Genomic DNA, 26378 nt, shown 5'->3' with positions numbered 1-26378 from the left:
TCAGTAGCACTGCAAGAACAACAGGATGACCCTGAGTCCCAAATTATGGTCAGGGGCACATCCCAGTGCCCATGAGCAAGTCTCACAGACCTGGGAAGGGAGCCTGTTGCTGGTGGGACTCAGAAAGTTGGGACCCTGGGCAGGCATCCCCTCCTCTCCTCCTGGCACATTTTTGTGGCCCCTGTGGCTGGGATGTCCACTCAGGTGGGGATAATAATGTGGAAGACCGGAAGGAGGAGCGTGGATGGGCTGGGGAGAAGCCCTGGGGAAGGGGAATGGACGAAGTGGGCAGGTGGGGAGGGCGCGGAGGGAGGGGGCTGGTGTGTTCCGCTGGGTAAGAGCCATCAGAGACGCCTGGGTGAGGGGGACAAGAGGGTCTTTTGTGGGCAAGTGAGGAGCTGGGGAGGGAGGCGGGGAGAAGGAAGGAGGAGGGGGCGCGGCGACCATGGGGGCCGGACCACAAGAGGGGCTGCGCCCTCCTCCGAGCCTGCCTTCTCTCCTCCCTTCCCCTCCGGTCTCCCGGGGCTGAGCCGCCGCCGCCGCTGCCGCCCTCAGTCCTCGCGGAGGCCTCGGCAGCATCCGGCCGCGCCGGGTTGGCAGAGGGTCTTCGCCCCCGCCCGTCTTCCCACTCGGCTGCGGCCCCGGAGCAGCATCTGGGCAGAAGTTCCGACCCAGGCCCGCAGCGGGTAAGTCCGAGCGGGGGATCCGGGAGCGGACCGGAGAGGCTGGAGTGGGGGCGATTGCGCGGTCCTGGAGAGGATGGAAACGCCGCCCAGACCCTCGGCGCAGAGCTGGGTGGGCCCATCCTTGTCCGGTTCCCCTCCCCCACTGCTGGGCCTCGGCCTGGAAGGGTGGGGCGCGGGGCGGGGGCAGGAAGGGAAATTTCCGGGGTCGGGGCCTTCCCGGGCGGAGTCCAAGCGGTGTTACCTACCCCGCACCCATTTCGCCGCGGCCACTGGCTCTCAGGCTCCGGAGATCCCAGATCGGGGATGCCAGGTCGGGTCACATGCCCGTTCTTCCTCTAGATGCTGATCTGAGTGTTTGGCATCCTTCAGTCACGACCCCCTCCAACACCCCCAACATGGCTGCGCAAGGCCGGGAATATGAAGCCCCTACCGCTAGGCCTGAGCACCCCCACCACAGGCGCTCAGCACCCCCCAATTCTGCGCCCCATCCCACCTCAGGCACCTAACAGTCCTGCCGTGTTAATCCCTCCCAGCCCACCCCATACCCTTCCCAGTTGGTGAACAGGACCCCAAGCCCCTACCCCAGGCCTGAACGCACACACACAGCCCAGTCCAGCCTCACCACAAGTGGTAAGCTCCCAGATCTTCACAAAAGCAGCTCAATCTGTCCTCAGGCTCTGAGCCCCTGTTCCCAGATCCTGAACCCTATCCTCCCCGGACTTGAGCCACTTCACCACTGTCAGCAAGCCCTGAATCCCCTAACCCCATCCTGGTCCCTAGATCACAAACCTCTGTGGCCTCAGGCCCTGAACCCCCTCACCCAACAGCCTGGTCCCCAGTCCTGACCTGTATCTCCTCAGACCCTGAGCCTCCCAAGTCTCCAAGCTCTCATGTTCCTGTATCCAGACCCTAATTCCAGACCTTGTCCCCAGGCCCTAAGTTCCCTGTCACCTCATCTCTGCCCCATGCCCTTGTGCCCCTTCTTGCAGAAGCTGAAGTCCCTTCTGATTCCTTTCTGCAGTTTTGCCAATGAAGATGAACTGGACAGCTGCAACTTGCTGGGCTCTCCTACTGGCTGCAGCTTTCCTCTGCGACAGCGGTGCAGCCAAAGGTGGCCGTGGAGGAGCCCGGGGCAGCGCCCGTGGAGGCCTGCGCGGTGGAGCACGTGGGGCCTCAAGGGTGCGTGTGAGGCCTGCGCCCCGCTACAGCGGAGCCGGCTCAACTCTGCGCGTGGCAGCAGCAGGGGCTGCAGCAGGGGCTGCGGCAGGGGCAGCTGCCAGCTTGGCTGGGGGCCCAGGCTGGAGAAGGGCCACAGGGCCAAAGGAGGGTGGCCAGGAGGACGATGAGGACTGGGCACCCGGCGGCAACGGGACAGGCAGGGGTGTGTACAGCTACTGGACCTGGACTTCTGGTGCAGAGTCCACCCACCACCTGTGCCTCTGCCTGCTGCTGGGTGGTGCCCTTGGAGCCCTGGGCACCCTGGGGCTGCTCCAGCCCTAGGCACAGCTGGGCTTGGGATCCATATCCTGGCCCCCAGCCCAGCCTTCTCCATAGGCCCCTCAGGCTGTCCGAGAGGCCAACAGCATTTGAACACTTCTTCCCTCCACTGCCCACAGTCCTCAGGCCCTGGAGGACCCCACCCTCCACCTAAGACTGTCCCAGTCTCCCCATCTCCCCACCCTACCATGGAATCAGCAGCACCCCCAGCTCCAGGATTTCAGGGTCCCCTGAGAGAGGCAATTAGCTGTGGCTCCTGCTCAGGCCTGCAGGCTGGGAGGTGTCAAGACCAGGCTTTCAGGCCACTCCTGTTCCCTGGCCTTCCCTGGACAGAAGAGTGTAGACAGTGTTGACCAACCAGGCAGAGGCCACCTTCAGAAAGGTTCCACTCTGCCACTGAAGCCCTGAGGATGGAGGACCAAGGGCTTCCCACCAGAGCAGCTGGAATGGACTTCCCACAGGAGCAGAATATCAGCGAGTGTGGAACATTCAACTAGGCTGCAGTGAGAAACGTCAGGTGCTAACCACTCGCCTAGGGCAGGTCCTGAAGATTTCACAGCACAGTAATGTTTTGGGGAGGAAAGCCATCCATTCCAGAAGATGCCCACTGTGGTTCTCAGAGCTCCCAGCAGAACATGCCCTGGGAGGCCACGGCAGCATCCCTCTCTGCCTGGCAGACTTCCCACAAACCCCTCTGCCAGGTGATGGTCTCCACCTTAGAGCCAGTGGGCCCTAAGGATCATTTAACTCATCTTGAGACTCATTCTGGGGAAAAACCCACATTCAAGAGAATTCCATTTTCTTGTAATTTAAGTTCACATCCAGTGATCACTCAGGGGACAGCAGCTGCCAATCCCACTATAGAGTCCCCCTGTGCTGTAAGTGGTCCCTACACTTCTGGTGAGCAGCAGCATCTCCAACTGGGCAGTCCCTCCCTCAGAGCAGATGGACCAGGTGGAGGCAGAGGGTCCTCAGTAAGGTTGTGGCACAGTGGCCGAGGACAGACAGGAGAGACCATGGTTCATCAGACCCAGGGCCACCTGCAGGTCTTTGGAGGAAGGCTGACCAAAGCAGTGGGGCCAAGGCTCCAGCAGGTATAGTCAGCAAGCCTGGGCTCAGGACAGAGAGTTGAGCTCCTTACTCCACCAAGGGCTATCTAAACATGGACATCTTGAGGGGAGGGGTACCCAGAACAGCCTCAAGATGCTGGCAGTCCTTACAAGGATTGCTTCCAACTCCCAAACACCTCATGCATAGACTGGCCCCTTGTGTCTCCAGGGCCCACCAGCACAGTGCCCACGAGCCCAGTTCAGGGGTTCCCAGCTCTGCCAAGATGTCTATCTCTAAGCACCTGAGGCCAGCCCCTAGGTGCTCTTGTGAGACCCTCACCCACAGACAATCTCTTTCCAGGACTTGCCCTCACCCTCGGGACCAAAAAGCCTTTGGGCTTAGCCAGAACAATGCTGAGACCAGCATCTCTCCATCCAGCACAAGGCTCTGGTTTGGGGATAGGTTTTAAGGCTACTGTCAAGACCTGGGCCAAGCAGTCACAAGACACTCACTACTCCTTGCATCCTGTCATCCACACTGCCATTGCTCAGGGCACAGCCAGCCCCGATGCTCCTCCATACCTTCCAGACCAAGCTGGATGCCACCTAAGACCAGCAAGCCAAGGCCAAGCCCGCCGATCTCTCAAAAGCAGATGAGATCCCTCCATCATCCAGTTTGGTACAGGGAGACCCACCAAAGCCCTCTTGGCTTCTCAGATGACTCCCTGATGGGCTGCACTGGACCAGACCCTGGCACACCATAGCGCATGAGTGTCAAAAGGTTCCAGAGGCAACGAAAACATTTTTCAATGCTTGCTTCACACCAGCCTCACCTCAAGTGTGTTTAGCTTTTCGCCCAGCCAAGGGCCCTTGAATACCTCCTCAGCAAGACACAGACAATGCTAAGAAGGCACCCTCAGAATGGGTCAATCATGTGGCAGTTGCAGTGGGAGGCACCACTGGAAGACCAGCCCCTGGGAGCAGCTGCCCACAGCATGGAGAGTCAGCTGAGCATCAGAGACTGGCAGATGCTCAGGCAGCTGCGGGAAAGCTAGGCACCACCAGACAATGAGGTCAGAGCTATTCACCAGGTCCAGGCTCACCAGCACCTCCTGTCTACGCTAATCCAACCACCCTGCCTTCTAGAATGCAGGCTGCTGACAGCAACATTCCCTACACAACACTGGGATGGGTCCTTGACACCTCCTCTGGACCCCCCTGAAGAAGAGGGCCACTGTCCCATTGGCTAGAAGGTGGTCTGAGTCCCCTTGAAGCAGAGGGCCACTGTCCCCTTGGCTAGGAGTTGGCCATCCATGACTCTCTGGCCTGTTGTACAGCTGAGCCATGGGCCTGTGGCCTCCTGAAAGCGGAGCACTAAGGGGGGAGGAAATCCTTGGGTTCCACTACTCTGAACCTCCATCCATGTTTATGTATTCATTTAATAACAAAGTTAACCAAAATAAACCCCTTCACTGGGAATAAGACTCTTGGTCACTGCAGGGCCATAGGACATCGAGAGCCCCATTCCTGACCTGCCTGTTCCAGCTTTCACTGGTGCGAGGGACTTCAATATGTGGGCCCAAGGTAGCATGGGTGTGCAATGAAAGAGCCAGAAGAGAGATCTTTTCATCCAGAACTCTAAACATTACAGATTACAGCTTTAGCTCCTCGAGACAGCATTAGCCTCTCCCTAGAGACACTAAACAGGAACCGCCTCACCAGGCCAGTCATGCAGGCCTGCTCCATAGGGCTCGCCAGGCCACATTGAGTGGGAAAGTGGGGCCCTGAATCAAAGGGACCAGCGTGGTTGCTTCTGGAAAAAAGTGGGAAGTCGTAAGCCTCAAACGCTCTGTCCACATGAGGTCCGGGAAGCCATCTGCCACGCAGTAGGCGCCGAGTCTGTGGCATGGGGGCAGTCCCGCAGAACATCACGGTCCAGCATCACCGGGCCAAACAGCCCACGGCGGAAGGTCCGGAGGAAGTCGTGGGCTGCCGCAGAGTAGTTGGGCTGGACGACATTCACATCCCCTAGAGACAGTGGGTCTGATGAGAAAGGGTCCTCCAAGAAGGATGGCCCAGCCCCAAGACAGTCACACTGGGCATCAGTGAGTAAAGCTCAGGCCAGGCCTGTTCATAGAGAAGAGCATGATGTCCGCTCAGCACCACCCAAGGACAGGGGACAGGGCCAGTCCCACACTCTGGAGCCTGGACTACAAGCTCCTCTCTCTCTGGATACTTCACGAGCTCCTCTGCCCAGTCCCCAACCCCAGGACAGCACCAGCGCCCATGCAAGTTGCAACCCCCACGCCTCCCTCCTCCTGCCTCCTCTAGGGACAGCAAGGGGACACACAGGCCCTGAGTGGCACAGCACAGCCTCACTCACCGGTGCCTGTAAGCACTTTCACCTTCCGGGTCTTCCGCAGCCGCATGGCCACTCTCTTCAGCACACGCTCAATGTCGTCCGAGGCGCCGTCCAGGCCATAGTGCTGCACGTACCTACACACAGGCCACAGCCACATCAGACCTTGGGGGCCTGCTGACCACAACCCAGAGCAGCCGGTGGCCAAGCTCCTGAGTATCCCAGGACGAGGCTCAAGAATTCCTTCAGGAAAGAAAGATCCAAGGCCCAACAAGGTGCGATCCAAAGTCTGGTACCTGATAACACTGACCAGCCTGCAAAGCAAGTCAGATCCCAAATGAGAGAAAAATTGAAGTGGACCCAGAAGTGGCAGGTATCAGAATGTACAGACTCACATTCACGTGCCATGTGGTTACAAGAGCTGAGGAACAGATGATGAGAGAAGGAAGGATCTGAGCTTCGAGGGTCCTGAGAAGCAATGAGATAGGACGAACAGCAGACCAGACACCACAGAAGACAAGTGACCAAAACCCAGCGAGGACCCAGACAGGACCCAGCATCTCAGAGCAAGCAGCACACAGGCCAAGTGCCCAGCAGCTGGCACCCAAGCCCTGGTGAGCAGGAAGAAGGCAAAAGAAACACGGAAGAAATAACACTGGAAATTAGCCAAGTGAAACAAACACATGAATACACAGACCGGAAACCAACACACTAAAGCACAGAAACACAAAGAAGAGCACAGCAGGGCCCACATACTGCTCAAGGAGTGACCAGGAGAAGTCACTCAAAGCAGCCAGAGGAATATGAAGACAAAGAACAGGAGGGCAGGAAGCAGACCCCTCACCAGAGGAAAACCAGCACGAGGCTGGGCCACCCTTCCCACCAAAACTCTGCCCACAGGGAAAGCATCTCCCTGTGAGGTGAAAGGAGACAGACAACAGGAGCTAAAAAGGACACATCTCAGCAGACCCCTGCCCTGAGAGAGGGGGCAGGCAGACCTACCCCACAGAGGGAGGGGCCAGGCAGACCTGCCCCACAGTAAAGATTGAGGAAAATCCTTTCACACACAGTGAAAGACCAGATGAACTCAAGAAACAAGCAGCACCTTGAACAGCAATGTGCTAGGTAAGCATATAACGTGCCCCTCTTACCATCTGAGTCTCCTTAAAAGATGACTGTTTATGCAAACAGAAGAGAAGGAAAGTGTGTGCAGGACTTATCCAACATGCAGTGGTGGAATGTGTGATGACAGTGGCAAGCTCATCAGATGAGGAAAAGGGCCTGCCTGAGTGCTGCAGGTGACTCTTGTGACTCCTCAGACTCCTGCAAACCTGAAGCATAAGACCACAGGCACCAGACTAACAAAAGAGATGGAGCTGGATGTCAAGAGGTAGAAAAGGCAGAGAAGACACAAAACTCCTGGGACAACTAGAAAACCAACAGCATAACACATTCAAACCATCAACGATGACACAAAACATAAATAGTCTAAATATCTAATAGGAAAGGTAGAGACCGCCACATTGGATAAAAACAAGGCCAAACTCTACACAGCCTATAAGAAATGCACTTTTACTATAAAGACAAATGCACAAAGTAGAATGGTGGGCAAGGATATACCATGATAATACCAATCAAAAGAACCTAGCATTCTGTGCTGTGGACAAGGGGCCCAGAACAGAGAGCTCTCTGAAGATGAAGAAGCACTTCACAACACCCTGCACACTACTGCACCTACAACAGAGCCTCAAAATGCACAATGACAGTGCAAGAGGACTCCCAGGGAAGCAGACTGGTGTGTGAGGGGTGAAGACTTCAATGCCCTTCTCAACAATCAGCAGTACAGATGGAAGGAAAATCAGCAAAGTATAAATGAAGAAACAACAAAGACTGAAATCAGTGAAGTAAAAAACAGAAAGATAACAGAGAACGTCAATGAAACCAAAAGCTGACTCTCTGGACATTAAATAAAAGTAAATCTCTGGCCAAGATCTGCAAACAACATGGTGTCCACCCACAGGTGACTGGATAAACGTACTGCAAGGTCTGAACACTGAGCACCACTTAGCAGATCACACAAAGATAAATTTCAAACAAGCCAATTGAAAGAAAGGCATCTTTTGTTTGTGCAAAATTCTAGTGACATATCTAGTGACAGACAGCAGAGGGCTGCCTGGGCACAGAGGGCAGGAAGGGAAGACTACAAAGCACAATGGGCAATGGGAGTGCCTGTTTTCTTGATTATCGGATGGTCTCAAGTGCATTCATGTCAGACTTACCCAATTTTTAACAGTGTGCAGATTATCACGTCTACAGTATCTGTGTGCTGTGTCTAGAGCCGCACCTGGCCAGGACAAGCAAGCAGGGGCTGCCCACCCTGCCCTGCCCTCACTGCCACTCACCCAAACAGCTGGTGTCGGTTAAGAGTGTAGAGGAGGTAGTCGGCCATGGTCTCCTCCCCGACCAGGTGGTCCAGCACGGTTCCTGGAAGATGGCAGCAAAGGTGAGCACATCCAACAGCTGGCATCTGTGTCCCCAACAAGCTTGTGCCCCTCCCAGTCTCAGCTGCTACAGAGACTCTCCACAGAACACAGCTGTCATTCTGACCTTCCTCCCACTGGGCTAAGCCTTTGCTATAAGGTCTGACTGCCCACATCTGTCAAAGGGGAGACTGAAAGTCACTCTCACTGGGCAGGGTCAGATAGCAACCAGCATGCTTTGCCGTGAGCTAAGCTTTGAGAAGCATCTAGTAGCAGCCAGGGCAAAAGTGGAACAACTACTCCTGCTGAAGGTCTGTGGCAAGGTCAGTGTTGGGCACTCGAGGTAGGAGGGAGGGCACCAGGCTTAGCTCACCACACAGGGCCAGCTTCAGGCCCGTCTCCACACTTCCAATCCGAGGAGCTAGCACCCCAGGGGTGTCCATCAGGAATATCAGAGGCCGTTCACACACCTATGTAGACAGAGTTCACAGTAAGGCCCCCACAGCAGCCTCCTGATGGGCTGGCCCCACACACTAGGCCTCAGAGGCTCCATGGGAGGGCCCAGGAGCAAACCCATCCCCAAAGGGTCATCATTTTCACCAAGCACAGGGGTGGCCAGAGGTTTTCATTCACCCGATTTGGAGAATAAATAAGAGCACTAGGTCTCATGGAGAACAAAAAGGAACATGTGGAGAGTGGGCTCTGCTCTTTCCTGATAGTGGGGTGCCCTGGCGGCTGGGCAACAGGACAGGGCAGTGCCTGGCACAGGTGAGTACCCAGTGGAGATGCAGTGGAGTGTGGGAAAGGACGGTCATGGGCAGGACAAGGTTGCTCAGCAGCACCAGGCAAGCACCTGTGCCTGGCCACAGAGGACCCACCTGGACTCTGGACATCACAGCTCTGGTGATCCCAGGCTCACCACCCACCCTGGCAGCTTTTCCTGTAAGACAGAAGGGGGCTCTCGTGTGTTCAAGACACACAACTACAGAACGCGCGGTCAGACACACGTGTAACTAACCCATTTGACAAGCAGAATGAAAACCCCAAAGGCCAAACGACCTTCCCAGGGCTATGATTACCCACATTTAGCCCCAACAGCTCACGCAGGGGCTCTTTTTAAAAACCAGATACAGGGGCCACAAGGCTTGACAAATGCCCAGGACTCATTCCCCAGAGCTGGGAAGGCCCACAACAGCAAGACCTGAGCTGTCCCTCATCATTCCCCACCCTCCTGGACTTGCCCACCTTCCAACAGCCCACAGCAGGTCTGACCAGCCTGCCCAGACTCTGAATACCAAGGCCACTGCATAGGTCCCAGCTGAGGGCACGCCATAAGGACTGCTCTACCCACTGCCAAACCAACTCAGGAGTAAGAGGAGCAAGAATCCAAATAAGCTTTGGCGGAGACACAGCAGAGGACACGGAGCCTCAGGAAGAAAGAGTTCTGACAGGAGCTCCAACACAGTGCACACGGGCACTGCACTGCTGATGGCCTGAGCCAGTCAGAGGAGGGCTGCACTGACACAGACTGGTCAGACACAGACCAGGGCTGCGGGGGTGGGGGGACCAGGAGCTGTCTTGCTGTAAGTCTGGGGACAGTGAGGATAGCTGAATAGCACGAAGAACACACTGAATGCCACTGACCACAAAAGGACAGAGGAAAATACACAGATGACTGGCCAGGCATGGTGGCACAGGCCTGTCATCCCAGCAACTCAAGAGGCTAAGGCAGGAAGATTGTAAATTCAAGGCCAGTCTCTGTAACTTAGCAAGGCCCTAAGCAACGTAGCAAGACCCTGTCTTAAAACAAAAAATTAAAAAAAGGCTGAGGGCTGGGATATAGCTCAGTTGATAGAGTGCTTGCCTCACACGCATAAAGCCCTGAGTTCAATCCCCAGCACCAAAAAAAAATAAAATAAAATAAAAAAGATGTGGCTCAGTGGTAAAGTGCCCCAGTGCACCCCCCCCCCAAAAAAAAAAAAAACAGATCACCAGATAACTAAAAACTCTCCAATTAATGCCCAAAATTACTCTCTGGAATAATGGTTCAGCATGGCTTAAAGTTCTCAGATTTTATACTGTGAATAGATTTGTTAATAAACACTGTAATACTAACATGAACAACAAAATCAATACAGTTAGATCCAGCATTAAACTTTAAAATGGTCAGTCAAGGCACTGTGAATGAGCACAGCAGGCCATATTTTTATCAAACATGAGGATGAGCAGGAGACCAGTGCTGAGGGCTCAGGTTTCCAAACTAAGTCCAGGAAACCTGGGATGAGAACACCCCCCGCACCTTCTACCCTATAGCAAGTGGAATTATCTGCACCAAAGGGTTTTGAACAAATGAAAAACAAAAACCACCGAGTTTAGAAAACCATCCCACATGAAAGCCATTAGAAAACAAATCCAGTGCAACAAACAGCTGTCCCCCACACTGCCCTCTCTGTTGCTGTCCTGGCGGAAGAGCCCACGGATGCAGAAAGGCCAATTCAGCAGCAGGGGGCGCAGGCTCACCTGTCCTGAGGTGCTGTCTCCTCAGGGAGTTGATGAGGGAGGACTTGCCCACGTTGGGAACGCCAACCACCAGGATGCAGTAGTCCAGGTTCTACAGGGGCAGGGAAGACCCTCAGCCCCATCCTGCCCAGGCCGTGGACTCTCAGCCCAGGAAGGAGGTCAGGCAGAGACCTACCACCTGATGGGCCACCCAGCCCTGCTGGCTGAAGAGACCCAGGAGAAAGGCCAAGCCTCCTGCTAGGGCACTCCCCGTCCTCTCACAGGCAGGAAAGGGCTGGCCCACTACCAGCTCTGGGCCCCATAACCAACCTCTGATCGGTGGTAGCGGTAGCTGCTCCCAACCAGTTCTATGACCTTTGGGATTATCTGAAACAAAAAGCCATTCATTTCAGCCTGACATCCTCTAATGCACCCCCCTGCAGCCACCTCCACACACCAGCATCAGGGACTCTCTCCCTGCCACTCATCAGGAGACACGGACCTCACACACAGACTCCAGCAGCTGACAGGGAGGCCTGACCTGCCTGAATTTCTGAAGGTAGTACTCTCAAGTGCCCAGATCACAGACCCAGAAGCAGACTGTCCCCACCCCTACACTAGGGAGGAATAGGTGGCTCCCCAGGGGGCTTCTAGGACAGCTATACTCTGGCTGACTGCCCACATCCCTGGAAAGCAGAAGCCAACCCCAGGATCTTCCCCAAAACTGCTTCTTATAAAATAATGTTACAAAGCAGAAACATGTGAGCAGAAAAAGGCCTACCTGCTTGATGTTCTCATCCTTTATGCAGTTTGTAAAAATGACATGTTTTAGGCCTTCTCCTGCTAAGTGCTGCTGAATTTTCTAAAAGAAATATTGACATTTTACATATTAAATGCAAATATGGGTGGCACAATCAAACTCCAGGACTGAGCTCCAAGGAACAGTTGGCCAGGAGCACCGTTGCTCAGAGCCACCTCAGCTCTGCAGGCCACCGGGGTGTGCCAGTCACCTAGGAAAATGAAGGCACTGCTGCTGCTGCAGCAAGGAAATTTCCATGCTGCTAACAACTTTTTAAAAATTGCCTTGAATTTAAGACCGTGACACCACTTAGCAAAGGTCTCAACCACAGAGCAAGAAAAGCAGAAGCAGCACCTCCAATAACATTTCCAGCCTCCACATTTCCTGGTCACACAGAAAGTACCCTCCCACCTGTGCCCAATTCGGCTTGGCTCTGGAGAAACTGGACCTCCCACACCTTCCCCAGCCCTTCCAGTTTCCAGATCACTGTGTGTGCTGAAGGCAGCCAACCACAGAAAACCTAGGGTCAGGCTGGTGAGTGCAGACACCTGGGGGTGCTGCAGCCATCACAGACCTCCAGACTAGACTAGCGATGTCCAGAGCTGCAGGCATTGGCCTCATGCAGCTTCTCAAACTTAATTAAAACTAGGTAAGATGTGAAAGTCAGTTCCTCAGCTGCAGTGATCACTGTTGGCCAGAGGCCACCACGTGGGGCAAAGTAGACACAGCATTCATGGTTTCAGAAGGGCCTAAGGGAAGGCTCAGCTGTGGCGGCCTCCAGTGGCACACTGCCACCTCCTGGGGAAATGGTGTCAATTCTGAGCATTTGCAAGTAGACATCCAAGATCAGGATGCCAAGCACACTGTGCTGGGCAGCTCTGGTCTCTGTGATGGCTGCAATGCCCCCAGACATCCATGCTCCCCAGCCTGAACCCAGGTTTTCTGCTGCCAGCTGCCTTCTGTACACCCTGTGATCTAGAGGGTAGAAGGACTGGGGGTGGGGAAGGCAGGCCCCAAGTAGCTAACAGATTTCTCCAGAGCTAAGCAGAATGGGGACACAAGGCCCAGGGGAAAAGGAAACATGGAGACTGGAAATATTACTGGAGGTGGTGCCTCTGCTTTTCTTGTTCTGTTGTCAAGTCCTCCTGAAAAGCACAGATGTGGGCTGGGTTGTGGCTCAGCGGTAGAGCGCTCGCCTAGGACATGGGAGGCCCTGAGCTCAATCCTTAGCACCACGTAAAAATAAATAAATAAAATCAAGGTATTGTATCCAACTGGAAAAAAAAAAAAAAAAGCAGAGCTGTTTCTGAGGCAGAACCCGCCTAGAGAGAGAACACTGAGCCTGGATGATTCTGAGTCTGTCCAGCAACATCTGTGTCATGCTCTGCAGGCATCCTTTGGAAAGGCCCTCACCCGCTGCTCTGTGAGGTCTGCCAAGTCCATCTTATTGAGGACCAGCAAGTGAGGCTTTAGTCCAAGGGTCTCCTGAAACAGAGGGTTGCGGCCTGAAAGTGGGATGTGGCAACATTAAGGCAAAATTTCCTCAAAGCTTTACCAGCCCATGAACCTACTTTACCTTATCTACCTCCTGTCAGTAAGAGCTGAAGGCAGAGGACAAAGCCCTATCTCAGATTAGGAGCCAGCCCAGTCCACTCTCTTACCCTAGCGGCTGCCAAGCCAACCCAGATTCTGCCCTTCAGGCTGAGGACAGTACCTCCTGCAGTAGCCAGGACAGGCAGTCAGCAAGGCAACGGCTTCACTCAGCTTCCCAAATGGGAAACCAGTTCAGAGGGAGGTTTTATAAGCAAGTTACTATTTAGCTGCCAAGGCACCTGGGCTCAAAACAATGACCTGATCATTCAGGGAGAACCTCCCATAGAATACCTCAAAGTACCACCCACCTATGGCCACCAAGGACTTGGGGGTCGCTGCCACCCTACAGGAGGGGAGGCCTTCTCCCAGAGACCCCCAAGGAAGATGCTGCCTTCTCAGTACTGCCCTCAGCCAGGGACTCTGGGACTGGACGTGAGACGAACACAGGCAGGCAGCAGCTTCTTTCTTCACTGTGTAGAGACCCCTGGCTCTCCTAGAACTTGTCTCTCCAAGGGAGTCTAGCTTTGAGAGTCCAGAGGCCTCTGACATGCCCTAGTGAGGCTTCCACTCTAACCGCTACCTGCCACACAAAGGGACCCTCCCTCAGTGCTGACCAAGTCTCTGCTCTTTCAGTCATCCACCAGCCTCCAGCACTCTCTCCCAGGATGTTACTCTCCAATACCGGTTCCCTGCCATATCCTAGATAAAGCAGAATGTTCTAGAGATGAAAGGTGGAAAAAAGTCCTGTCATCACACACACTAAATAATGACTATGGGTTTTATTCATTTTTTAAATAATCAGACATAGGAACAGGAATGTAGCCCATTACAGCACTTGCCTAGCATGTGTGAGGCCCTGGGTTCAATCTCCAATACGGAAAAAAGGTAAAAGTTATAAAGTTTAAAGAACAATCAGACATATAATTGCCAGTAAACACCTTTGACCAGCCTGTCAGTAAATTGATATATATTTACAGCCCAATGCAAAAATTCCTGCTATTTTGTTACTTAAGTTCCAACCAGCCTTTGAGCCCTGAAAATGGTCATCCTCCACTTCTACTTCCAGAGACTCCAGGCAGTGGAGGTCAGGCACACATTTGCACCTGGCTATTCCTGGGTGGTCCACAGGGACAGGCCCATAGGGCTGGCATCCCCAGCTTTTCTGGGGTTACACAGGCAGGTTGGTGACAGCTGGCAAACACCACCACAGGAGAACCTCCACATTTTTCAAAAGTGAGGAAACCAGGTCTGAGCAGAACAAATTAATGAGCACAATCACCAAGTCTTGTCCATGATTCACTCAGGTAAGAGGAAAGCCCGGGTTGGCAGGAACCTTTAATCTCAGCTTTCATACCCTACCTAGAAATTTCCATGTGGGGTACCCTGGAAAGCCTGAGTGGCCCATTCAGGCACCAACACCACAGGTGTGGAGCTTCAGAACACATGTGGCCTGGACCCGGCAACACAGACTGTGATCTGAAAGGGGGCCTAGCAACCAGCATGTTTAAAAGCCTCCGGGTACTTCTAACATATAAAAGCGCTGATTTAAATGACAGTAAGGACAAGTCAGGCCGCTGGCTGCTGCAGGCAGCTGACCGGGCCAGGGCCAGGCAAAGGTGGGCGGAGACCAGTACTGCCTGCTTGCAGTCTCAGGCACAGTCTGGCTCCCGACTGCGCGGCGAAAGGATATCCGGGCGTCATGGACCTCGATGACACAGTCCACCAGCTTCAGACTGCTCTGCATCTTCTTCAGCCCTGCAAAACACAAGAGCACTAAGGGCGGGGCCCGCGAGCTTTCAGAGGGGCAGTTTTAGTCGGCCTGTCAGGGAGGACACCACCCAGTGAACGCCCCTGGTGGAGTCAGGTCCCCACAAGGTCCCTCAGCCGGCCGCACAGGGCCGAACTTGGTGTACAACTGGAGACTCCGAGACGGGGCAAACGTCCACAGAAGAGCGACAGCGCTGCCAGACCGCAGCGGGAAGCCCTGCGCCCGGAGCGGCCCCGCTGCTCTCCCGCGCCGAGCGCCGCCCGGGCAGCGCGCCTCCCGCCCGACCTCACCCTTGGCCATGTGGCCCGGGAACCAGCGGGCCACGTCGCGGCCCTGCAGGGGGAAGCACTCGCGCCAGGCGGCTCCGGCCGCGCGCAGCGCGACGGCGGACAGCCGCATGGCATCGCGTCCCGGAAGCGCCCTCGGTGCACAGCCTCCGCCCGGCCCGCGACCCTGCCACAGCCGCGCTTCCGGCGCTCCAGGGCGCAGCCGCGCGGTTACGCATGCGCACACCACTGTCCTGGCCGTGAGGAAGCCCGTACAGGCGGGCCCCCTTGGCGGGGCGGGGCGGGGCGGGGCGGGGCAGTTGTCGCTCAGGTTCTGGGTTTTGTGGGATTTTTCTTAAGCAATTAAGGCACGTATTAACCCTAGTTAGATTTAAAAAGATCCAGAGATTGGGATGCATCTCAGCGGTGAAGCTCTTGCCTGGCATGCTCAAGGCCCCGAGTTCTATCACCAGCACCGCAGAAAATAAAATTAAAAACTGAAAAATCCCAGTTGCCCCTTAAGCATATTCTGAGTATATATAGCAAAACTTCGTGTCAATGTTTGGCCCCTTCTTTCAGACTTGTTTTAAAACGCTATCATACTTTAAACTTACCTTATACACTTAAACAGCTCCACTTCTTTTTCAATACTCCAAGTTTAGTGTAACAATGCTTCCAAACGCTGACTGCAACCATGCTAAATGAAACCCATTAATACAATGAGACTGCAGTGCTCCGTGGCTGCAGGACAAGATGAGCCTGACCAGGCTGCCCCCATGTGAGCAGGCCAAACCACTCACCCCAAAAGGGCTACAAGAGCCTCCCTCCAATGGCATCATTGAAACAATGTCCTAAACACTACACATTCTCAGATTACCATGTTATGATGTTATGATGCTTAACCTCTAACACTGAGCTCCTAAGGCTGCTCCTGGATTGGATCTGGGTCCCCACAGTACACAGCAGAGCCCTTCCCAATGAGGCATTCAGAGCCTCTCTTTCTTACAAAGAGAGGGCAGCCTGGGTCTGTGAAAACAGAAATGTTTCCTCAAGGCATGTGAACTGGTGAAACTTCAAAATCAACAATGAAGATCTTTGCCCTTGAAGAAAGCTGCACTTTCATATCCTGGGACCATAAACTATAACAAAGCGTTGTTGAATGTTTCCCACACCAGTCTGATTGGCAGGTGCCTCATGCAGCACAAGGCAGCAAGGACTCTACAAAGCACTGGATATGACATGCTATGGGGGGAGCCTGAGTAGTCTCTGGGCCATCTAGGGGTCACGGCATGCCCTAGAGGACTGATAAACCTAGACATGAAGTATGAGAAAGGAAGGGCCAGGCAGAGCTGGGCTGGGCTGCAGAGGTAAGGGCATAAGCCTGGCAGCTCTGGAGGGGTGTGGCCTTGAGACCTTCCTTCCAGATTCTAAAACCAAATGGGGATGAACAGACTGTCCTGAGGTACCTAGGCCAGGAGCTCCCCCACACAAGCCCTCCAGCAGCCCCCCAGCCTGTGGGGGTGGGGAGCAGACTTGTGATGTCCTTGTGCCTCCCTACAAAGTGCCCCCCCAGCTATACCCACCTGCCCTCTGGCCATAGTGCTCCAGGAGAAATGTCAAGAGCCCATGGAGCTCTGGTGCAGGATAGTTACTCAGTCTGAGCTTTCGGTCTCTTCTGCTGTGAAACAGGAGTATCATGGCTTATCCCCCAGAACTGCTATAAGGATGCAGTGAGACCAAATAGAAAGCACCCAGCAGATCCACGCCAGTACTGTCTAGCTCCCCAATACCCTCCCCACGCCTACTGCTGTGCTTGACCAACCTACTCCCCCATCTTCCCCTCCTCCAGAAAACTTGGAACCTCCAGGTGAGGATGGGGTGCCTCATGCACCATCTATCTCTCCAGTTTCTCGCCCTTGCCCAGCCCATGTGCAGAGGGTGCCTGATGCAGCATCTTTGATGGGTAAGGTGGGGTGGCTCGCCAACCACACTGTAGTCCCAGACTGCAGCAATGGGAACACAGGGAGCACCTTAAGATGCCAGGGATCAGGGGAGAGGGGCAAGGGTACCCCGGGACAGAGTACACACTAGGGGCCAAAGGGTCAGAGACATGGCCCCAACCTGGCCTGCAGCACAGCAAGAACAAAGGTGGAAGTTTTTGCAGCCCCAGGTACAAGGACAACTCTAGACAAAAGGAGGTGGCATTAATTGCTTTATGTACATAGCATCCCCACTAGCAGTGGCATCCAGTGACTTCCAGATCAGTCCAAGCTCAATCCTGGCAGGTTCCAGTGACAGACATAAGAAATGAGGTGACCCAGTTATCCAAAAAGGACTGTCAGTGAGGTCCTGGAATCTCAAGCCAGACTGAAAGAAGGCAGGTCCCAGCATCCCCCAAGGGAGCAACCCAGGTTGAAACCGAGCTCAGAGACGGGGCCGGGGCTGCTGGGACTGCAGGTCCCACAGACCAATGAGGCGGTCAGCCTCCCTCCAGCCAGACAGCAGGGCCCCATGCGTTGTAGAGTAAAACGTCCGATGTGTGGCTTCCCCTGCAAACAGGATCTGGAGCTGCAGAAAAGGGTCAGGGTTGGATGCAATTGAGACAGCTGACACAGAAACAGAAAACAGAGCCCCATGCTCACTATTCACTCCCAAGACTGGCAGGAGACCTCATGCCTGGACTGTGCAGGTGTGAATAGCACCTGGAGAAACCAAGCTGTGAGGCAGTAAATAGTGACCTCACCAGAACTGCTGAGTCCCCCAGGAGGATGAGGAGAGACTCCAGAGCTCGGCAGACAGAGAAGGAGACAAAAGCTAGAGCCTATGAGCTGGGCAGAAGTTGACCAATAAGTGACTTGGCCAATAAACGAGCTGAAAAAAGATCATAAGATGACTGGAAAACTGAATGGTGAGTACTGGATGCTGCTCAAGAGTGTTTCTTTTTTAGTGTGGTAATAGTACAGCTACATATGTTTGCTGGGCTTTTTGTTGTGGTTATGGTTTTGTAGTGCTAGGATTAGAACCCCGGGCCTCGTGCACACCAGGCAAATGCTCTACATTGAGCTGCACCCGACCATACTTTTATTAAGAGTGTCCTTATTGTTTAGAGTTACACATAATATATGTGCGTATGACCATGCTCAGAAACCATGGGTAGGGAGGCTGCCGAGGACAGGGTAGGCCCCTGCAAGCTTCTGCCTACTTCTGTATACATTTGATGTTTTCCATATTTTTTTATAGTTGTAGATGGACAGAATATCTCTATTTTATTTATTTTTATGTAGTGCTGAGGATTGAACCCAATGCCTCATAAATGCTAGGCAAGTGCTCTGCCACTGAGCTACAGCCCCAGCCCCTCCACAATTTTTTTTTTTTTGAAAGTGATAATATAAACATGTGCTTTACAGAGAGAGTAAATTTAGAGATCAAGTCAGCTGAGGGGCTGAGGATGTAGCTAGGGGTAGAGCCTTGCCTAGCGTGCATGGGACTATGAGTTTATCCCTGCACCACAAAAAAGAATTAAAAAAAATTGTTTGAAAGAATAGTCTGGGTAGGGGATGAGTTGCCCATCAGCTACTTTTGTTTCACTTTGTTAGCCAGTATTGTAGAATTATGATCTTGAAACTATTTTCATATATAGTTTTGATATAACCAATGTACTTTTAAATTAACTTTTAATTTTGAAAAGAAAATGGCTGAGTCTGGAGGTCCAGCCCTACCCACCACTCACTCGTACTCCAGTGCCTCTGGGTCTTCACAGGGACTAGATCTGCAGTGGGATGCTGGTACCCCACCAGGGCCTGCCATCATACCTGGGTGCTGGAGTCATCCACAGGGAGAGGCTGGGCCAGCAGGTCTATGTCATCTCCAGTGCTGCCCACGGCCACGTAGCTGTAGGAACCCCGGGTGTATGGGGCACTATGCCAGCAAGACCTCAGCACACTCTTAGGCGCAGGCAGCTGTGGGTTTCCTGAACCAGAGATGTAGCATGTCAACCTGGATCCCTCAATCATGTGTCTGGTATTCATTTTAAAGACTGAGGAATTTAAAGTGAAAGACACTGGCTAGGGAAAAACTGAACCACCAAGTGCTTTCCTTCTTTCTTTTTCCTGGTGCTGGGGATGGAACCAGGGGTGCTTAATCTTCAGTCCTTTTCATTTTTTATTTTGAGACAGTCTTACTAAGTTGCTGAGGCTGGCCTTGCTTGAACTTGCAATCCTCCTGCCACAGACTCTAGAGCTGCTGGGACTACAGAGCATGCACCACTGTGTCCAGCTTCAAGACTGTTCCTAAGAGGCTCTTCCCTTCTCAGCTGCTCTGCTGAATGCTGCAAACACAGCCAGGGCCAACACCACTGAGCCAAAGGCCCTGCTAACCAACTGACCCTTGGCTGCCTGAGCAACTTTTCTGAGCCTCAGCTTCTTCACCTGAAAGTCTCAGTTAAAGGACAAACAGCATTTATTTTGGTGGCAGATTTTAGAAAAAAGAAGTAGTAAGTGTTTATAAAGGCATTTTAGCTCCTCCATGATAAGAATGTTATTGACTCCACCAGGAGGAGCAAGGGCTGTCCTGGAGATGCACAGAGCTGATTTAGTTCTCTGTTCTGAAATGTAAACTTCCTGCCTACAGATTACCCAACAGCACAAGGCAGGTAAATCTGCTTTGGCGAGTTAAGCACCTGTCACTCTCCGGAGCACTTGGGTTAGAGAGAGAAGTACTTCTTCATCAGACAGAGTCTCCATAAACTCAGACTCCAAGCCAGCAATGAAGCCGCAGAGCACATGCACAGACCTGCTGGAAAGAGACCATAGAAGAGCCACAGCTAGCCCAGCTCTGCTGTCCCTCTGCAAGGACCCACACTCTGTGGGCCCCACCACACCCACACAGTGTCCCAGAGCTTTCCAGGGCAGCGCTCTAAGGGTCTGAGCAACTGCATAACGCCAAGATGATGTTTGCTGCTCCGGCCATCATTTGCAAAGATGTGCACTGGCAGTGACGTGACGCGAGATGCGGGGCGCTGTGAGCATGGCCATACACATGTGCAGTAAACAGTGCTGACTATGCTGGCTTCACTCGGGGTCCTCACCAAGAGACTTTTCTGAGATTGGTGGTGACAGGGTTTCACGGGTGCTAGGCAAGCCTCCTACCATTGTGCCACATGCCCAGCTCCAAACTTTTTCTTATTATATAACAAAATGTGTCAACATTTGGAAGATTGCAAGAACCAATATTTTCTGAATGACCAAAATCAGAGATCGGTGAAGGATCCATTCAAAGTGCCGGACAGACGAATGGACTTCAGTGGAACAAAGTGCAAAGTCCCTGGATATGGCCTCAGACTCCACGCCTGGGCCTCAAGAACCACCACATGTTGAATGGTACAGCTGTCTGAAAGCTGTGACTCACTACTCCCTCCTTCCAGCTGCAAGTCTGTGTAGCTCGGCCCTCTTCCTGTCCACCAAAACAAAACACCGCTGCAGGGCAAACCCAGCAGCAGCTTTGAGAACAGCAACTCTGGGGCCAGACTCCAAGAGATCTGCAGACAAGCAAACTCCACCACCCTTCTCATCAAATTTGTTTGAGAAATATAGTTATTTTTAATTGTGAAATGCTACTAATGCTATGGAATACGTTTATTACTGTCATCTTAAATAAGACATACCTTTAAATTTCTGAGTTTCAGTTTCTCACATGGTAAGTGCAGACATGATCCCCATAGATGAAAGCTCTTGAGATCCTCACCACTTTATAAAGGGATCCTGGCCACAAGTCTGAGAGCCACACATCACCTGCCACACTGGTTTCCAAACTCTTGAAAGTAAGTTTTCTCTTCAATGAGAGGGGATAGTGGAAGGGCTGCTCAGAGGCCACGCCTCCTGCTCCCATCTGGGTCCCTAGTCTTTCATGCTGGAAATAAGGTCCTTGAGTATAATATAAACTTCTCTTTGCCACAAGACCACAGAACACTGCCTGTTCTGTCTCACCCTAAAAGTGTGAGCCCCACCCTCTGATCATGCCTGGTGCTACTTCCTGAATTAGCACCAGCTAAATATGTTATGCTGCTGGACCATGAAGTCAAGCCTTCCCCTATGGTGCTTGATCCATTACTTATAAGTATTCAGTAACTGCATCCCCTTCAAGTATCATCTCTCCCCAAAAATGAACAGACCCATATTTCAAATTTCTTCTGCATCAACAAGTCCCAGTTTCCTACAGAATCCCAGTAAGTGCAATGGAATCAAACATTCCTTCAATCCACCAGCACATTCTGGCCCTTTGAGACACTGATAACCTGTGTGCAGTTAACCTCCATCTGTCCCTGCAGGAGTCAGGCCCAGGATGTCAGTAGTCAGCCCCTTGAAGGCTCATGGCCCCCCACCCATTAAGCCCTCAGAAATGGCTGGCAGAGAGCCCCACGTGTTGTTTTCTCAAGCAGACAGACCTAGTGAATGGGCCAGCCTCCCTCAGAGCCCTTAGGACACAGACATACCCGAAGGGTGGCAGGACCAAGAAGCCAATGAGCTTCTTGAACCAAGCATCCTGCATTGAGGGAGCTGTGTCCTGAAGGGGTGATGTGTCCTCCCATACCACCTGGATGAGCTGGCAGTCGGGCTCCCAGAAGGGCTCCTCAAACTCCAGGAAGATTTTGTTGTTGGTCCCAAAGCCTATTTTCCTGATTGCTTCTGCTTTCTCAGCAGGCAGTGGAGGATCAAAGAAGGCATTCTGTTGTTCTTTGAGAAAACCTGGAATTCAGAATTAGATGTGATTCACACCACATAGTCCTGAAACTAGAATTTGTGCCAACAAGATCCCAGCCTGAATGACAGTGAGGCATCTAAACATGCCACATGTTCATTCAGGACCCTGGGGACACAGAGACGAGGCTGGCCCTGCCCACTGGGACTCTAAAGGAATACTACAGGCCCAGTGGCCACCACTGGTCATGTGGAGCAGTTTGCATGAGGGAACCCACACACTGCTTTGCAGGAAAGTTCATTCTTGAGCCTTCTGTCTCTCCACTCTACAAGCCATGTGGCTTGAGATCAGTTAAACATATAGGCCCATACCACATCAGAAGCTATATAAAAATTAGTCTGCATGGCAAAAATGTAACTTCAGTCCAGAGATAGACAAGAGGATGAACAACAAACAATAGCACAGTCAAATGAGGTGATGGAACATATGCAGCACGTGACGGCAAGCCAATTTCCCAAAGTCAGCGAGGAAAGGAGGAACAACCAGCAGCAAACAGCAAGGTCATCAACAGGCAGTGAATGGGGACAGGGCTCCCTTGTGTGGTCATGGGGACACAGGGGGGGTCACCCTGTCCAGATCTTCAGCCAGCAACTCCCAGCTGGAATCTACTTTCAGACCAGCCACTCAGTCTCCAATGCACACAGACACAGGCGTGAGGACCACTGCACGTCCATCACTATGATTAACTACCATGTGGTTAAAAGCAGACATAAGCCTGGAGCACTGCCTTGTGAACAATGTGGACACAGGGGTCAGGTCAATCTACTGACCACATACCCAGGGTTCAGCCCTAGCAGCTTGGTTAGCATGAACTGCAGATGTACATGAATTAAGCCATTGGTGTTCAACAAAAAGGACTCATAACAGATCCATACATGCTGATTTGGAGATATAGAAAGCTCTGTTAAAAACAAAGGAAGCTGTGGCTGGGGTTATGGCTCAGTGGTAGAGCACTTGCCTAGCATTTGTGAGACACTGAATTTGATACTCAGCACCACATATAAATAAATAAATAATAAAAGTACATCAACAACTAAAAAAATATTTTTTTAAAAAAAGGGAAGCAGAGCAGATGCTAATATTCCCAGTATGATTCCATTTGTGAGAATAGCACAATCTTGTCCATCCCGGGCACATAGCATGGCAGCTGCAGCCACCTCAGGGCTTTCATCTCACACCCTCAACCAAACCTAGACTCCCAAGTCAGCTCTGGCACTTGCCCTGACTTGGGCAATCAAGTGACTGCTCTCATCACCTACATGTTCAAAGCTGTCCAACAGCAGGGAGTGGCAGACACTTCCTGAAGCTGCACTAAAGGAATAAAAGACCCAACAGAAACACAGATCCATGGGTTTGACACACACACAAAGCCCAAGTCCAGCCCACAGCAATTACGCTGGCCACTCCACCTCCAGCCAGCCCCACTGCTATCAAATAGCCAAACAACTTTGGCTCACACACTTAGGTGTAAAGTACCAGATCTGGAATTGGGCAGATTGGGCAGATCCTTGGGCCCAAGGATCCCCACAGGACCTAATCTGCAGATCAGATTCTTCCTGCCCTTTCCTCCCCAAGAAAGCGAAACTTCACAACGCAGTTCCAGCCTTTCCAATCCCCCCCCCTACCCCCCCACCCCCCCACCCCCCCACCCACCCCACCCCCGGCCCACCAAACAAGCAGAGCTTACTTTTCTTGCATTTTCTTACTGTGAAACCCTTAACCCAAGGCAGGCAATTGCTACAAACATGAGAGTGGTTCCTTCCATCTATCCAAACATTATCAGAGTAAGAATGGGAGCCCACAGCCCAGCAAACATCCCAGAGCCTATGCAGCCTGAGGCCATTGTACCAGGGAGGGGTATTGGGACTGAAAGTGGACTCTACCTAAGGGAACGGTGACAATGACGTGATGTGCTGGAAGGCGGCTGCCATCCTCACACTCCACCAACACAGGAAAGGCCTCCCCAGGAAATGTGCCCTCCCGGAAGGACCCGTTCCAGTGAATAGTCTTCACAGGCATGTTGAAAATCATCACGTCCTTCGGCAAGGAGGCCATGATGCAGTTGGTAAGTTCCTGGTAGCCCCTAGGAGAGAGAGATGTCGGAATTGCTTAAGAGAACCATAAGTCTGATGGAAATAAGTCCTCCAAGCTCCCACAGATGTCAAACGGAGCACCACTCCCAGCCAGGCATGGGGAGGTAGGTGCAGAGTCTGCCCAGAAGTGGGGAGCAGCTCCTGTGGTTTTCCTGTCAGCCACAGGAATGTTAACACCACCTTCCTGAGATAATGGACACAAAGCTGTCCAGGTAAGCATGGAGAACCAGGGCTCCCTCCTAACCACCCAAGACTTCTGTGTCTGCACATTTCTTGAGTCACAAATGCCCATCTCCTGGGCAGAAGCCTCAGGGCTGACTTCTGAGAGTCCAGTGGATCAGCCCTGCAAAGCCACCCTGTCACAGGGGAGAGGCCTGCCTGGCACTCTGCAGCTGAAGCCCCTCTGTTAGCACTTTGTACTTAAGAGGCCTCAGGGACAGGAGAGAGAAGGCATTCCAACATATCTTTCCTCTCCCAGTTGTGCTTTTGAAAAATAACTCTCTTTTGCTTAAGTAAACAAAGCTAGGAAAAATAGTGACTGGTTTTTCTGAATGGGAAGGGCAAATATCTCTAGTCTTCCCCCACCTCCTCTGCCTCTCAAAGTCAGAGAACAGAGTCCAGCCAGCCCCTTGGCCCTGGGGTGTACAGAGGGCTTTCTGGGGAGGCAGGGCCACATCCATACCCAGAGAAGGTGCAATCCAGCCCTGGCAGCACGGTGTACTCTCCAAAGGGCGCAAGGGCCACCAGGTCCATGCTATGGGTGCCACTCAAGCAGCACTCCACGTGGAAGAAGGTGTTCAGGATGGCCAACTTGAGCTTCCTGGTCTCCTCATTCTCTGTCCAGCCGATTACCTGCTGGCTGATCTCCTTCTTGAGGTACTCCCCAACGCTGGGCACTGGGGTCTCAGTTGCATGAAGGAACTCCCGGGTCTGGTCTATCAGCCCGTAAAACAGACTGGCCATCTCTGCCACCAGCTCAAGGCTCACACGTGCCCCGGAGCTAGTACAGCACACAGAAGGCAGGCCCACATGCCCACCTGTCTCCACCAGCTGGTTCTCCTTGGACAACTCCTTCTCCCCTAGGAGACCATACTCAGCAGCCAGCTGGAAGACAGGGTTGCCCTGGGAGGGCCCGTGGATCCAGTGTGCACCCACCTCCACCACGCCACCTGGGGGCAGAGGAAATGCCATTTGGAGGTCCCCTCTTCAGAAAGGTCACCCCAGCCCTCCGCTTCCCAAGCAGGCTCTGAAGACCAACTTGAAGGGCCACGCTTCCCATGACAGCCATCGATTTTGTCCTCGAGGGCCAGGTAGTTCCCATTGGCAGGACTCTGACAGACCTGGCTTAAGGGGATCACCCAGGAGAGGTGCTTGCTGGCCGCACCTGCCTCCGCAGGGCACTTATAGGAAAGACTTGGAGGGAAAGAGAGGGTGCCTGGAACGACCCTGGGCTGGAGCGGCACGGTGCAGGGCCCTGGGCTGCCTTCCCCGGGCCAGACGCCTCCTGACTAGCTTTGGGTCAGGTTTCGCGCCCAGAGAGCTTGGGCTGTGTGGGTGAGGCCACCGGCCTGACGCCCTGGTGCCCTGGTGAAGTGGACTGGGCTCCGGAGCGGGGATCAGGAAGGGGTTCCGCGAAAGGGTCCGAGGCGGTTACCGAAGCGGCGTTCCGAGCGGATGCGACCCCCGGCGCAGGCCGTGGCTTCCAGGACCCGCAGAAGCTGGGCGGCCGGGTGGCGGCAGAGCCTCTGGGCCGCTCCGAGCCCCGCGATGCCGCCGCCCACCACCAGCACCCGCCGGCCGCCCGAGGCCTCCGCGCCATCGCCGCCTGACGCCATGGCTGGTGCTAGCGTCCAGCCGCGGGACCTGACGCCGGGGGCCGGGTTTGGAGCGAATGGGGGGCGGGGCCTGAGGGCCGGGTGAGGCCTGGTGAGGAGGCGGTCGAGGGCGGGGCCTGAGGGCGGGGCGGGGCCTAATGAGGCGGAGCCTGAGGGCTGGGGCCCTGCGGGGAGCAGAGGGAGCGGATGAGTGGGGCAGGGGCAGAGGTCTGCGGGTGGAGAGCGCACAGTGTGACCCTAGCCTCTCCTGCCTCCGCTAGCCTCCGAGTTACGCCTGCCACCCTGGAGAACTGGACACTAGGGGCGCCTTTCTGCTGGCCAGTTTCGGCGGCGCACATGGGTGGGTCATTCGGCGCCTGGAGCTGGGGGCAGCAGAACCGGGGTTTGGAGTGTGACTCCCCGCTGCCGAGAGGTGTGCCGAGAGGTGTGGGGCAACTCACCAGTGTCTAGCCGGATAAGCACTTCCTGGTTCAGCTAAGTAGCCAGCGCAGTCACCCAGGGCCCCTTTCACAGGCACCGTGGACTCAGTTTAGGAATCCAAGAACGGGTCTGTGGGTGCCTGGAGTGAGGCTGAGAGATCTCCCCTGGAAGCTGTGAGATAGCCCGGGCAGGGACGACGTATGTGTGTGTGTGTGCGCGCGCGCTTTCTTGTTTACCTGGGTTACCTCCTGATAATCCCATTGTAAACTGAAAATATC

General features: G+C 53.6%; 3 protein-coding genes across 4 annotated transcripts; 1 reads left to right on the top strand and 2 right to left on the bottom strand.

The window, feature by feature from the left end:
* Positions 1-268: 268 nt before the first annotated feature.
* SPRN (shadow of prion protein) lies at positions 269-4709 on the top strand. Its single transcript, XM_081267294.1, has 3 exons — positions 269-686; positions 1708-4485; positions 4536-4709. Exon 2 carries the CDS (start codon positions 1716-1718, stop codon positions 2184-2186), a length of 471 nt encoding a protein of 156 aa, XP_081123420.1. The 5' UTR covers positions 269-686; positions 1708-1715; the 3' UTR covers positions 2187-4485; positions 4536-4709.
* Positions 4710-4851: 142 nt separating this feature from the next.
* Positions 4852-15213, bottom strand: MTG1 (mitochondrial ribosome associated GTPase 1). Its single transcript, XM_081267291.1, has 11 exons — positions 15021-15213; positions 14653-14717; positions 12783-12887; positions 11352-11432; positions 10901-10957; positions 10592-10682; positions 8950-9011; positions 8445-8541; positions 7994-8075; positions 5616-5728; positions 4852-5260 (listed from the first exon to the last, which is right to left on the bottom strand). The coding sequence occupies exons 1-11, from the start codon at positions 15127-15129 to the stop codon at positions 5073-5075; spliced, it is 1050 nt and encodes a 349-aa protein (XP_081123417.1). The 5' UTR covers positions 15130-15213; the 3' UTR covers positions 4852-5072.
* A 1982-nt stretch (positions 15214-17195) lies between these two features.
* On the bottom strand, positions 17196-25750 carry PAOX (polyamine oxidase). Of its 2 annotated transcripts, none has more exons than XM_081266983.1 (7): positions 25500-25750; positions 24528-25014; positions 23636-23835; positions 21487-21739; positions 19675-19787; positions 18809-18966; positions 17196-17564 (listed from the first exon to the last, which is right to left on the bottom strand). In XM_081266983.1, the coding sequence occupies exons 1-7, from the start codon at positions 25678-25680 to the stop codon at positions 17421-17423; spliced, it is 1536 nt and encodes a 511-aa protein (XP_081123109.1). In that variant the 5' UTR covers positions 25681-25750; the 3' UTR covers positions 17196-17420. The 2 variants fall into 2 exon arrangements, with proteins under 2 accessions (XP_081123109.1, XP_081123108.1); XM_081266982.1 differs by having other exon boundaries at positions 19675-19790; positions 25500-25749.
* Positions 25751-26378: the final 628 nt, after the last annotated feature.

Source organism: Spermophilus citellus (assembly GCF_964194105.1).
Source record: "Spermophilus citellus genome assembly, chromosome: 15".
In the NCBI taxonomy this organism is placed as follows: domain Eukaryota; kingdom Metazoa; phylum Chordata; class Mammalia; order Rodentia; family Sciuridae; genus Spermophilus; species Spermophilus citellus.
This window is presented reverse-complemented; position numbering and strand designations above follow the sequence as displayed.

What these genes read in the sequence shown, in the direction of transcription:
- SPRN (XM_081267294.1), top strand. Translation starts at nt 1,716, where the DNA reads ATGAAGATGAACTGGACAGCTGCAACTTGCTGGGCTCTCCTACTGGCT.
- MTG1 (XM_081267291.1), bottom strand. Translation starts at nt 15,129, where the DNA reads ATGCGGCTGTCCGCCGTCGCGCTGCGCGCGGCCGGAGCCGCCTGGCGC. An exon ending in CAGACCTCACAGAGCAGCGG is followed by an intron (nt 11,433 to 12,782) that starts GTGAGGGCCTTT and finishes TATTTCTTTTAG; the next exon opens with AAAATTCAGCAGCACTTAGC. An exon ending in GAAAGTGCTTACAGGCACCG is followed by an intron (nt 5,261 to 5,615) that starts GTGAGTGAGGCT and finishes CACTGTCTCTAG; the next exon opens with GGGATGTGAATGTCGTCCAG.
- PAOX (XM_081266982.1), bottom strand. Translation starts at nt 25,680, where the DNA reads ATGGCGTCAGGCGGCGATGGCGCGGAGGCCTCGGGCGGCCGGCGGGTG. An exon ending in CTGGATTGCACCTTCTCTGG is followed by an intron (nt 23,836 to 24,527) that starts GTATGGATGTGG and finishes TCTCTCTCCTAG; the next exon opens with GGGCTACCAGGAACTTACCA. An exon ending in CATTGTCACCGTTCCCTTAG is followed by an intron (nt 21,740 to 23,635) that starts GTAGAGTCCACT and finishes TCTGAATTCCAG; the next exon opens with GTTTTCTCAAAGAACAACAG.